The 12,497-nt window shown below is 35.1% G+C and overlaps 1 protein-coding gene across 1 annotated transcript; it reads right to left on the bottom strand.

Annotated features, from left to right (window-relative positions):
* Positions 1–2,180: 2,180 nt before the first annotated feature.
* On the bottom strand, positions 2,181–11,035 carry LOC132642081 (DUF21 domain-containing protein At4g14240-like). Its single transcript, XM_060359353.1, has 12 exons — positions 10,489–11,035; positions 8,272–8,432; positions 8,071–8,184; positions 7,409–7,492; positions 7,084–7,155; positions 6,238–6,305; positions 5,176–5,263; positions 5,023–5,096; positions 4,567–4,933; positions 3,679–3,725; positions 3,506–3,587; positions 2,181–2,745 (listed from the first exon to the last, which is right to left on the bottom strand). The coding sequence occupies exons 1-12, from the start codon at positions 10,748–10,750 to the stop codon at positions 2,623–2,625; spliced, it is 1,542 nt and encodes a 513-aa protein (XP_060215336.1). The 5' UTR covers positions 10,751–11,035; the 3' UTR covers positions 2,181–2,622.
* Positions 11,036–12,497: the final 1,462 nt, after the last annotated feature.

Below are 12,497 nucleotides of genomic sequence, written 5' to 3' on the forward strand. Positions count from 1 at the left end.
AAAATTTGTGATCTAAAACAAACCTTAGATATTTGTGTGGCTATAAATCATTTTATTGAGAGTAAGGGAATTTTAAAGTTAAGTTGTTTCTAATTATAAAAGGTGACATTTTTTTTGGGGACAGATTAAAAAGTAAAGGGCGCCACATAAATTGGGACAGAGGGAGAATCTTATTGAAATTAAAATGAGAAATTTAAAATTAAAATGTTACTAAATATAGAAATGTGTTACTCCCTTCGTTCCAATATATATGACACTCTTTCTTTTTAGTCAGTCCAAAAAAAAAAGGACACCTTTCTATATTTAACAACAATTTAATTCTAAAATTTTCATTTTACCCTTAATGAAATGATTTCTAGCCACAGAAATTTCTTTGGTTTGTTTTAGACCACAAGATTCAAAAGTCTTTCTTTCTTTCTTAAACTTCATGTCCAATCAAACACCCTCATATAAATTGGCAAGGAGGGAGTATATTTTTTTCCGCACTGACTAAAAAAAAAACGCCATATAAATCAGGAAAGCGCTTGTTTGAAGTTTGTCAATGATGACTACAGGTTAAATAATTTTTTTTAAATGAATATTTTAATATAACTTGTATAGTTGGGTGGAAAGTGGTGAGTTTATTAATTTTATACAAAACTAACTACATATGACTTTTGGAGCTGCGCAAGATTTTGGGGTTACAACAAAGACTTTATTGACTTGATCACCCTTAAAATGTTTAAAACACCATTTATACGGAAAGAGCATGTGAGATATATGGATATTGTCATGTTGTTTAAGTATGCATTATGGCGGCCCTACGTGACGTCCTTCATGTCTTCTTGCATGGTGGTTTAACCATTAATTTCTCGTGTATATATAAACATAAGGAACCTTTGAGTTCAGATAACTTAGCCGGTAAATAGTACTCCACTATATAGTTAGTGCAATTGCGAGGAAGAATATAATGATGAGGAAGATGAGATTTGCAAAGTTGAGGAGAATGGTGAAACAGCAGAAAGGGAAGCTCTGCATTATGAGGATTTGCATAACTATGCTTTTATGTTGGGACAAAGAATCTACAATATTCTAATGGTCGCTGAGTTATTTAGCTATTTGCCTTAAGATCCTTCTCTCTAATCTCTCTCTCTCTCTCTCTCTCCCTCCTCTCTATCTCGATCTCTCTCGTGCAAATGAAATTAGCATTTTGTTAGTATTAACTAGTGATTTTTAAGTCTTTATTTTTTGTTTTTGTATATATTACTGTATATTAATCAATAATTCGATTTGATCAGGAAAAAGTCTTGTATATACGTGTACACGAATCATCTTTATACATTTAGAATAAGAATAATAATTCTTATGTCATCGCAGCAAGCAATGAGCAACACCAGATTCACTGTTCTGATATCTCTCAGCTTCTTTGAAATATATCTGTCCATTGGTGTTTGATGTAACCAAATAGTACTCGCACGTTAACTCATTAAACAAAAACTCCACTCTCATTGTTTTATTCTACCAATACAATATGGCAGTATGTATGCAAAACAATATCATGTCAATATTTTACATCTTCAAGTCCAGCAGTTTATTGTATGATTGCGTCCATCCACTAACCATCCAGATTAAAATATGTGATAAAAATAGCCTTCCGCAGGGATTAGTTGAAATAACTACATATGGTTGAGTCCTCTTCTATTCAGAGGGGAATTCAAGATCTAAAGTCAGTAGGATCAAAATTAATGAGTGTATTGGTCTATCATCAAATTATATGTATGCATAGTTCATAGCTGAAGCAAAAAGGAATCGGTTCAATTATCCACAGAACTCATCCTAAATTTGCTCTGCCTCCTATGTACTATATATGGAAGGGAAATAGCTTATGACTCAGCTTATTCATCTACCGAGATACCAGTCAATATTGAACGTTATATTAAATAAAGTTACCTGCAATTACCTTTTAACTGACCTAGTTGGGTATCTTTTCCCCAATACATAGAACTTAAACTCATATAGAATATAGATTATAGCAGATGTGCTCTAGGTACATCCAGGAGTAGAGAACGTGCCCTTACATTATCCGGCGGTCTTCGGTGATTCTTCTTGGGAATGAAGAAATGAATGAGCATGGGGAGGAAATTTGAGATGGTCAAACATTTTCTTCGTGGGTTTAACTTAGATATACACTGGAGTATAAATACTTTTAACACTATCAATGCAGTTTATCATAGTGTAAGATATTATTGGGACATATACAGAATATTCCGTCTTGTACAATGTTTAACCAACCTCGAACTGGGAAGAAAAACAGAAAAAAGGGGGCTTACTTATGGTTCTAAATCGACATTATTGCACCAATTCATGATTTATACAGTATTCATGTCTTGGGCTCTTTCTACAAATCGATTAAAATTCTCTAGATATTTTCATGTTAACTACCAACGTACAACTCACAAACAAAAACGAGCTATAGCCTATAAATATAGTTCTCCTGTTCGAACTAGAAAACACATTGGCATTTATCAACAAGAGGCGAAAGTTTTATATTAAAAGAATATGCACTCACAAAACTATACATGAGGTTGCGGTAAGACTTGTTCCTTTTCCTCTCAACATAACTAACCCTCTGAGGTTATCGAACTACGGCTCTTTATCTCTTGTTACCACAAGAAGAGGCTCTCCGAGATTCCCTTGCGTCCTTCTTGACATGGAAATGTCCTCGCTCGACTTTTTTGGGTTTTGTCCTTGCTTGCTTTGCACTTCCTGTGGAATCCAATTAGAAACATCAGTAATTTATTCCGCAACAGCTTTTTGTGAACAGTAAAACAGAAAATTCCATTCACAAATGAAGCATCATAGGACTCCCCTCTCTCATTAAGTACACTCTAATGATCTGGAGCATTAGGAAAAGCAATAATCAAGGGCAGCAAATACTTATGGATATATCATCAAAACGAATTTTTAAGGAATTATTTAAAAGATATTCAGACAGAGTGTGCCACAGCTTTTAGTAGGTACTAATCTGCAATGCAAGACTCTATTGCATGTTGATGATTTCAAGCTTCCACTCTACTCCAATCTTCATTTGTTTCCCTTTCTGGGCGAGAATCTGTTCTTGTAAAAAGCAAGGGATGGCGTGAATGGTGGGAGGTCACAGCATTGACCTATTCATAGAGTGATTCCATGATCGGCACTGTTTTTTGTGTTAGTTCTTTAACTTCAAGAAACCTTTTTCATTGACAATAGCAAAACAGATCTATAATGTTTTTCAAAAGAAGGATATACCTGTTATTAAACTATTAGACTAGCTTTAGTAATAATTTTGTGATGAATCAGGTACTTGTGAAAAGCTCTGACCATGCACTTGAAATCACTAAGTGTACCGTTTACTCTCAGATGAGGCCACACAATGGATCTATTTTCTTGCAACTAGTTGTATCTAGAAATAATTATGTTGAGTTCCAAAAAATTTCAGCATATATCAATGTATATCGAATAAAATGTGTACACAATGTGCACTTACGGTTCCCTTTTGGGCTGTTAACCTCCGGGTTGATGGAGCGCGTGCCACTGATGAAGCTGCTGCTGCTGCCGCCACACGTATCCTGTCAGAATTTGGAGAAAGTTACAAACTGCTCTTTCAACAACTGTTATTATATTGAGTGCGTGAAATTAAGATGTCCAGCTCTCATACACCTCTTATGTACGTCAACATATTCATCAGTCTCGTCTACTATTTCCTCCTGCAACAATGATGACAATTTTTTGAATTGTAATTTCCATCTGTTACAGTAAGATGTGTAAAAGAGGTAGTAACAAGAAGCTAGAAGAGAAAATGACAAAAAATGGTACCTTATATTTGAAAGTAGGTTCAAAATAGTCCCTTAAGTAAGCACTTAATAGTTTTGGTCCTTAAAGTTTGCTAAAAGTTAACACTTCTAGTCTTCGTAAAATATTTACGGAACTCTGTCATTTAGATTTTGACAGAAACAACAGAAAAATGGATTTAACTATAAACACCAAGAGAGTCCCATCAAATCCTAAACTATGCAACACAAAAAACTACATTAGACACTAAAAAGATATAAAAAATATTAGAAATTATACCTCAAAAGGCAGGACTAGACTCTAGAAATAAATTAAAAATAGCGGAAACTACAAAATTTGTACCTCCAAATGTGAGTGAGTTCCCACTAATTTCCTTTTTTCCATAGTTCCCACTAATTTTCATTTCTGAAGGAGACAAAAGGTGTTCATTTTTGGCAAAGATATAAAAAAATATTAATTATACCTCAAAAAGCTGGACCAGACTCTAGAAATAAAATTAAAAATAGCGGAAACTACAAAATTTGTTCTTCTAAATGTGAGTACCCGCTAATTTCCTTTTTTTTTTTTTTTGGTAGTTCCCGTTAATTTCGTTTCTTGAAGGAGACAAAAGGTGTTCGCTTTTGGCAAACTTAAAGGACTAGAAGTAATACATACTAATAGAAGTATTACATACTTATGGAATTATTTTGAACCAACCCTCAAACATGAGGGAACATTTTTGTCAGTTTCTCAAGCCAGAAGAACCCAAAACCTCACCTGTAAAAGTTCTTCAAAAACATCTTCCAAAGTGATAATACCTATTACTTCAGCATCCTCTATATCATCTGATGACTCAGGCAATCCATTTGTCACTACATCACCTGATGTCGGAGGTGTTGCTGCTGGTACTGTAGCCTTGTTGATATCAATGGCGACACAATCTGGCTTTTCACCCTTTGCCGTCAAAAGATGTGCAGTTACATTTGGATTTCCACTGGTGACTGTACTGTCATCAGATTTCTCTTCCTCAAATACAGAGGGAGTTTTTTTGCTTTTCCCTTTAAGCTTCACTACTGCAGCCATATGACTGCTACCCTTTTGAAACTCGTTTAGTATGTCATATAGTGGCATATCAGCCGGAACTCTGAAAAGATTTATAGAAAACAAGATTTAAAGCTTACTGGCTCGATACATGCATAGAGGGCAGGAAGTAGAGTAGTAAAACTTTAATACCGTGGAATTCTGCGGATGGAAACAGCACTAACTGGTGTCTCAGTTTCTGCACGTACGGTAAGAAGACTTTTTACCTAACATAAAGTTAAACTATCAGAACTTCACCGGAGTAGCAAGATTACAAGTGCTCAAAATGTGAGATCCAAAACTCACTAGTAGAAGTCCAATTATATTCTTTGGACTGCCTGAGTAGACTGGAACTCGGCTATGACCCCGAGCAATAATTTTACCCATTGCCTCCCTATAATAGGGACACAGAAGATCTGTTAGTCAACTGCTAAAATTCATCTAGAGAATATTTCTAGGGTTATCATCCAAGAAATAGAGCTTCTTTCAGTTTACATGCATAGTCCATAGAGAATTTGAGAAGCAAAAACAAAATTAGAACTTATTATACCAAGAAATTGTTCATGTATAGTGAGGTAAGCCCTTCCAGGAATCTCACGAATAATAAATGACAGCACAAATATTTGTAGATATAAGTTCTGTAAGCAGATAGCAAGAAGGTAGTACACTATATAGCTCATCTGAAGGAGTTTTTTCTTTTTTGTTGGAAAGAAAATGAAAAATGGCGGTCATAGGTCACACCTAAGGTTCAATTGGCAAGAGCTAGCTTTTAATTCAAATTCCTTGCATCCCCGTACACAGGAACAATAAAATTAGGGAAAACATGAAGAGGAAAAATTAGCCTTATTAATTATGGTGCAATACATATTAACCATAATATCACATGCCTGTGACCATTCAATTTGGAACATATCAACAATATGATTCAAACGTCAAATCATGACATGTTACTGTTCAAAAGTTTCATTGCGAGTCTCCATAGCGTGATGGAATAGTTGTCAGCTGAATTATTATTTACCTCCACCCATAGAACTAATAGAATTCTTTTAAAGGAAATTAGCCATCAGCTGAACTTTGACAGCCTAGCATAAAAGATAACATAACTTTTTCATTTATAGGTCAAAGTTAGTACTTCTCAATCGCTAGATTATCATAAGTTGCAGTCACGTTGGAAAAGAAAAAAATTTAAGCACTTGTTAGTCCAACGCAGTAGGTTAAGTAAAAATAGTGTGCAGATATTTGATAACAGAATGTCATGCCTTGGAACTAATGACTTCAGAACCAAAGAAACATTGCAGGACTCAAGAGTAGAGGTATAGGGTTGAGTAATACCAAAGCTTGGAAGAATAATGGTTGAGTAATACTCACCAGTCCAGCTTTGAATTGACATCCAATGAAAATGTCGACTCAATGGGTGTCATGGCCTCCTCAGCAGTCTATCAACAACCCAAAATCCAAACAAAAGAGAGCACAGTCATCACACTCATGTATCAAGTTTATCAGATTCAAAATAGAAACGAAGAGTTAAAAAAAAAAGAGTCAGTTAATTCTAATTGAATGAACTTATCCTGGAAAAGAAAGGGCCAAGAGTAAGTATCATAAATAGTAGACGTCTGTCTTGAACCATGAATCTCAGGATACTGATAATTTAGGAAAAAAGTTCTAATTGAATTTGTTTTTCTCATGATATGGTCCATTTTCACATCTACAAAGAATTCAATAAGGAACTAAGAATGTTAAAATCCAAGCATTAATTATAAACCTTGGGTCTGGAGAAGCATGGGAACTATGGTTGTGTTCAGTACGAAGGAAATTTTTTCTTGAAAAACAAGTTGGTCTCTTACTTATTTTCTAGTGTTCGGTAAGCAAGCAAGAAAATATTATCCCAAGAACATTTATATGTAATCTAGCAAAACACTATAGGGGTGGGATGGGGTGGGGAGTGGGGTTCGGGGGTGGTGGGGAAGGATGGTCAAGTGTTGGGGGGTTGGTTGGGTGGGGAGGACATAATGAACTTGGAATGTCACTTATGGAACTTGTTTTCCCTACTTCCATTAGGGAAGTCATTTTCCTCATTTTAAAGGAACTTGCTTTCCTAGAGAAAATGTTTTCCAAAACATTTTGACCAACCGAACATGGAAAATTGGAAAATATTTTCTGGAATGTTTTGCTCCATTCCGAACACGCCCTATAAGAAAGCTTCAGTGTTTGTACCTTCTCAGTCAAATCTAATGCTCCACTAATGATTGTTGTTTCATCATGTGTAAGTTCACCTCCCTTGCCAGCCTGCAGAACTTTCTTATTGAAAAAACCATACAACAACAACAACAACAACAACCCAGTGAAATCCCACATCTTGGGGTCTGGGGAGGGTAGAATGTACGCAGACCTTACTCCTACCAAGGTAGGATGGCTGTTTCCGAGAGACCCTCGGCTTATTGAAAAAACCATGAATTCTAAAAAACTAAAGGAAGTAGAAGTAATAAACTACTGGTTCTGCAGTATTATCAGTACTGAAAATTAAGGATACAACACTGACCTCTTGACTGTGGATAGAAACAAGAGCTTTTAACTGAGCTCGTCTAAAGAGTACTTCATGATGTCCTAACACACAGTCTAGGATCTGAAATACAGACCATCGCAACAGAAGTCAGTGGTAGCAAATTCAAATCATAATTTTGTAAGAGCTTAAAAGGACTTCAAAATTAGTGCAGAGATGCAGAACAGCGAGAAGAACAAAGCTTCTTGTGTTATATGTTTCTTGATGAACAGATTTCAATTCTCATCAGCTAAGGGGTCTTTTGGTTACCAGGATGGGATAGACAAGGATATCCCACCTTCTATATGGGATAGCTAATCTCACCATTTTAGTACAAAATGGTTCCCCGGACTACTTAATACCCGTAACCAAACGCGGGATAAAATAATCCAGCATTTTATCTAAAGATTGTTATCCCTTATCCCACCAACCAAACGACCCCTAAAAGTATTCTAAGGCTTCAACAAGAATTCATAATCCAAGATGTTCAAATGATGGCACTCCGTTTAAGTAAAGAATGCATATGTTTTGGCATCATTCATTGACTTAGCTATCTTTACTTTTGGTACTTCTGCCTTGGAGAAATCCAATAATTTCAAGTGAAATAGCATACACGTCTTGATTTATCTTTGAAACAATTACGTCAAAGCTGGAATAATTACCTTCCCTATGGGGTAAGCAATTGGGTAGCATATAACCATCAGAACACGAACAAGCCAAACAAAGTTTGCACCCACCGCAAGTCCGTACCTTGTACATATTGCTTGAGGTATAACCTGCAAAACCAAAATAGGAGGAAGATAAGATCATCGTGCAAGGTCTTAAATGTTGAGATCTTAATTGAAGCCGACTGGTTCATTTACCTCTCCAAATGCCAAGACAAAAGTTACTGATAATATAATAGCCACATATTGGTTGAACATTTTGTCCAGGTATATTGGTAGGGCCTCCATTGCAGCCGCATTACATAGAAGTAGGGTCACAAGAAGCTGGTGTTGCTTCTGAACAACGGGAAGTATTGCAGCTGAAAAGGTGAACATTCCATTAAAAGTAGAAGTTATGCATTGATAATGATTCTCCCAAAAATGAAACATTTCAGAACTGATAATAAAGTGAAAGGTATTTCTGCATTTATTTTTAATCACAAGATACCTTATAGTAGAATATATTCATATCTCATCCATATATCCAGTTTAAATGCAGAGATAAAGTTGATCCCAGGAAATTATCACCTCACTCAACTTGTTGTACCATTCAATGAGCAAATCACATGAGTAGTTCTTATTTAAAAGTCCAAATTACTTTATAATCAGTTCAAGGACTCAGGTTCAGAACTTTCACTTCATGGTTTGGGTATTAAATAAACACACAAGAGGGGATGAATTGAGTGTTTGTTGCTTTTTTCAAAAACTTATCGGAATAAACTGATTATCAAAAACTTAAGTTTCCAGAAACTGATTCTGGAAATCCTTTAAACCACAGATTAAACGAGAACAAGTAAAGAATCAAAGTTAACAACAGTAATTTAAATGCAAAGTGAAAAAAAGATGCAAACTTGGTTTTTATACTAGTTCGGCACACCTACATCCAGGCTCCCTTCAATCAAAGTGTTTCACTATGATCAAACTTGTCTTACTCAAGCTCAAGCAACAAGTGGTTTTATATGTGTACCACGAACGTGTGGTTTTAGTTCTTCGGTCACCATGAACGAATCCTTACAACTGTGACTTTCACATTTTGTCACCAACAACTAATTTTGCCTAAATCTTCTCACAGCTGAGAGACTAGAACTTCAAGTAATTTGAATTACAATGAGAGTATATTACTATCCCTTAAACAAGTAGGGCAGTTTTCTAGTTAAGTACAGAGCTCAAAAATGAATTCAACTCTGTTTTGATCAGAAAGCTTAGAGAAGAAACGACTAGTTTTTTGGATCACAGCAGTTTAATGCATAAGTCTGCCTCTCTTCTTTAATTCTGCTTTAGACGGTTGAGTCTTTGTGTCTTGATCATTCTTCTAACCGTTGTAGATTTTCATATAAGTTCAGCATTCGTTTGGCGCTTAAAATCCCTTGATGGTCTTCATCTTTTTAATTGTCTCGTTTAGTCTGCTAGCCGTTGCCTTCAAACTTTGTACGACTTCTTTCCTTGTATATTCAGTTATTTGACCGTTTTTCAACTGATTCGTGCTTTGCTTGAGTAATTGATCATAGTGGAATTTGGAGAATTACTGTGTCTCAGTTCATTCTCATTTTCAGAATACCATACATAGCTCGGGTACTTCTTTTTGAGTTTGATTCCTTGACAGCTTGTCCTAGCCTTGACTTGTACTAAATTTTTCCACATAAATCCAATCTTGAGCATCTTCCTTTGGATCTTGATTCTTGATTTGTATTGTTTCTTGCCTTTACGCTCCATTCTTCAAGTGTTTTGAGATTTCAGTAACTGCTTCTACTGCTGATTTATTCAAAAATAGCTTTGACTTTGTGTTGTTCAACTCAGTCTAGATTCATCACTTTTATCAGGTTTGATATTTACATACACATAATATCACCAATGTAATTTCATCCTTCTTTCAATAATTGCCTCAGTGATTTTGAAATTTGAATACGACTTAAACAAATTGAAATCTATTGAAGATCAAACAATAATTGACACAATTTAAAATCTTTTTTAAAAGAAAAACCACCAAGTAGCTTGGTGGGGTTTTATTAAACCTAAAAATAATCTGTACAAATCAATCAAATCAGGTTGATTGATCCCAAAAAAAAAAAAAAAAAATGCAGCAAGTGGAAGATACAATTTAAAATCTTAATTGGACTCGATTAAAATTTATTTTCTCAATTATTTGTTTGGTAACTAACAGTATCTTTTTAATCACCAAGTGAATTCGTTACAAAGCCATAGAGAAACAAACACTGTCCTCTTTCTCTCAAAGATTTTCTTAATTATAGTAATCGTCAAAACTATTATGTGAATGTTGAATCCTTGAGACCAACTAACATTTCCAGAAAATCTTAAAGAGACTGATTAAATGTGACAAATTCGTCAAAGAGTGAAGAGTAAAGTGAACTAAAAAACCTGCTTGCTTTTTCTCAGAGGGGGTGCCACTTCGCTGAAGGATTTCGAGCTCAACGAGGCCCAAAGACATGAGTCCCAATGTCAATCCGGACATTATTCCGGCAAACAGCACCAAAAAACATGACAACCCTGCATAGACGAACCATGTTACAGTCCCAAATGCTATTTCCGCCTCAAGGGAATTATTATTATTATTATTATTATTATTATTGGGGCCTCTCATCGCCATTCGAACTACTGCCATTGCATTGATCGTCTGCATAATTGTGTTTCCACTGCTTCTTCTAGTTCAAACTAGAACCTTCTTCTCTTTTTTTTTTTTTTCGAAAGGAGATGAATATAGTGTAACAGGATACACCCATTTCTGTTTTGCCCATTTCATTTCAATTTAATAGTAGGAGTTGTAATCAAGGGGAACACGTGGTGGAAACATGGACGACCTTGTTTTTTCTTCTGGAAACGTGGACGATTTATTTGGAAAGAAAATGTAAAGCGGTAGGTCCTTTTCTCAGACCTTATTTAGTAATTGCTTGGATTGAGGAGAGGTGGAGGAAAGCCAAAGAAATATTGCAGAGAGGTGAATTTTCTTTGCAGAGAGGTGAATAGGTAAATATTGAGGATAGGTGATTAGGAGGTTTTGGAGGGTTCAGATTAGGATAGAAGTTTACTAGGTAGTCTTGCTTCTCTATGGCACTAGTAGACATAGTTTTGCTCTACTTTTTATTGCCCTTTGTTTCCTGCTTTTATGTGTTGGGTCTTATCTCTTCATGTTATTAGCTTTTGTTTTTTCTCATTTTCGCATTGCTTTGATTTGCTTGTCGGTATCTGACTTTTCTCCTCTTGTTTTCTTGTTTTCTTTTGAGCCGAGGGTCTTTCGAAAACAGCCTCCCTCTCATGGTGGGAGTGAAGTCTGCGTACATTTAACTCTCCTCAGATCTCGCACTGTGGGATTCAACTGGATATGTTGTTGTTGTTGGATTGAGTTGCTATATTGGTACAGTACGGCGGTCCTGCGGCCTACCGAAGGGACTGTGACCAGGTAAAAACTTAATAGGCGTTTGACATGCGACTTGAAATCATGCGATGAAATCAGCGTTTGAATATGTATTTTATCTCATAGTTTTAAATCAGCGTTTGAAATCCCAAATCATTCAAAAAAGAATGATTTGGGGGTTCAAATTATGATTTCGAAAATTTTAAATATAAAACTTGACTCATAAATTTATATTTTATAAAAAAGACTCATAAGTTGGTAAATATTATTAACAATTACTCTCACCAACCATTTATTAATCTCATTAATTTCTACCAACCTTTATTTATGTCTATCATATGGGAAGATTATATTAAAGAGTAGTTACATTACTATTCACGTTAAATTTTCATTTTTATTGAATTAAAGTTTGATCAATTGATATTGTATATTTTAGAAAGGTCTTCTAGTAGCGTATTGATTTTGTTATGAACTATGACTTGCTCGTTTGGTAAGATTGTATAAGAATTGGGATTGTTTTGATAGTTTTCATAATTTGTGGGGGTTTTATATCTATAAGAGAAAATGCAACTTAAGATATCCAAATTACATGTCCAAACATGATTTCACCATGATTTCAAACTAACGTTTCAGACCACGTCCAAACGGCTCCCTACAAATCAAATTAAATTAATTAATACAATATAAAAGGATGTGTTCATATGGAAGAAAATATTTTAAAATAATTTCGAGAACATTTATGTCAGAAAAAGAGTTACTTAAAATGTGAAAAATGACTTGTCCAATAGAAATAGAAAAAATAAGTTTGATAAGAGATATTCAAAGTTGATTTATCCTCCTAATCCACCCAATGCCCTAACCCCCACCCCTTGATCATCCCATACCCGAATTCCACTCCCCACCACATCCTACCTCTATAGCTTTTTGCTAATATTTTCTTACTTACTTACCGAATACTAAAAAATAAGTAAGAAAGACAACTACTTCCAAGAAAACATTTTCATAAAGTGTTACC

The sequence above is a fragment of the Lycium barbarum genome, chromosome 1 (genome assembly GCF_019175385.1).
Source record: "Lycium barbarum isolate Lr01 chromosome 1, ASM1917538v2, whole genome shotgun sequence".
In the NCBI taxonomy this organism is placed as follows: Eukaryota; Viridiplantae; Streptophyta; class Magnoliopsida; order Solanales; family Solanaceae; genus Lycium; species Lycium barbarum.

Bases quoted from the DNA above. Each gene is read 5' to 3' on its own strand.
- LOC132642081 (XM_060359353.1), bottom strand. From the start codon at position 10,750: ATGCAGACGATCAATGCAATGGCAGTAGTTCGAATGGCGATGAGAGGC. The intron at 7,493-8,070 runs GTAATTATTCCA...TCTGTATTTCAG, and splicing joins TTGCTTACCCCATAGGGAAG to ATCCTAGACTGTGTGTTAGG. The intron at 5,097-5,175 runs GTGAGTTTTGGA...ACTTTATGTTAG, and splicing joins ATATAATTGGACTTCTACTA to GTAAAAAGTCTTCTTACCGT.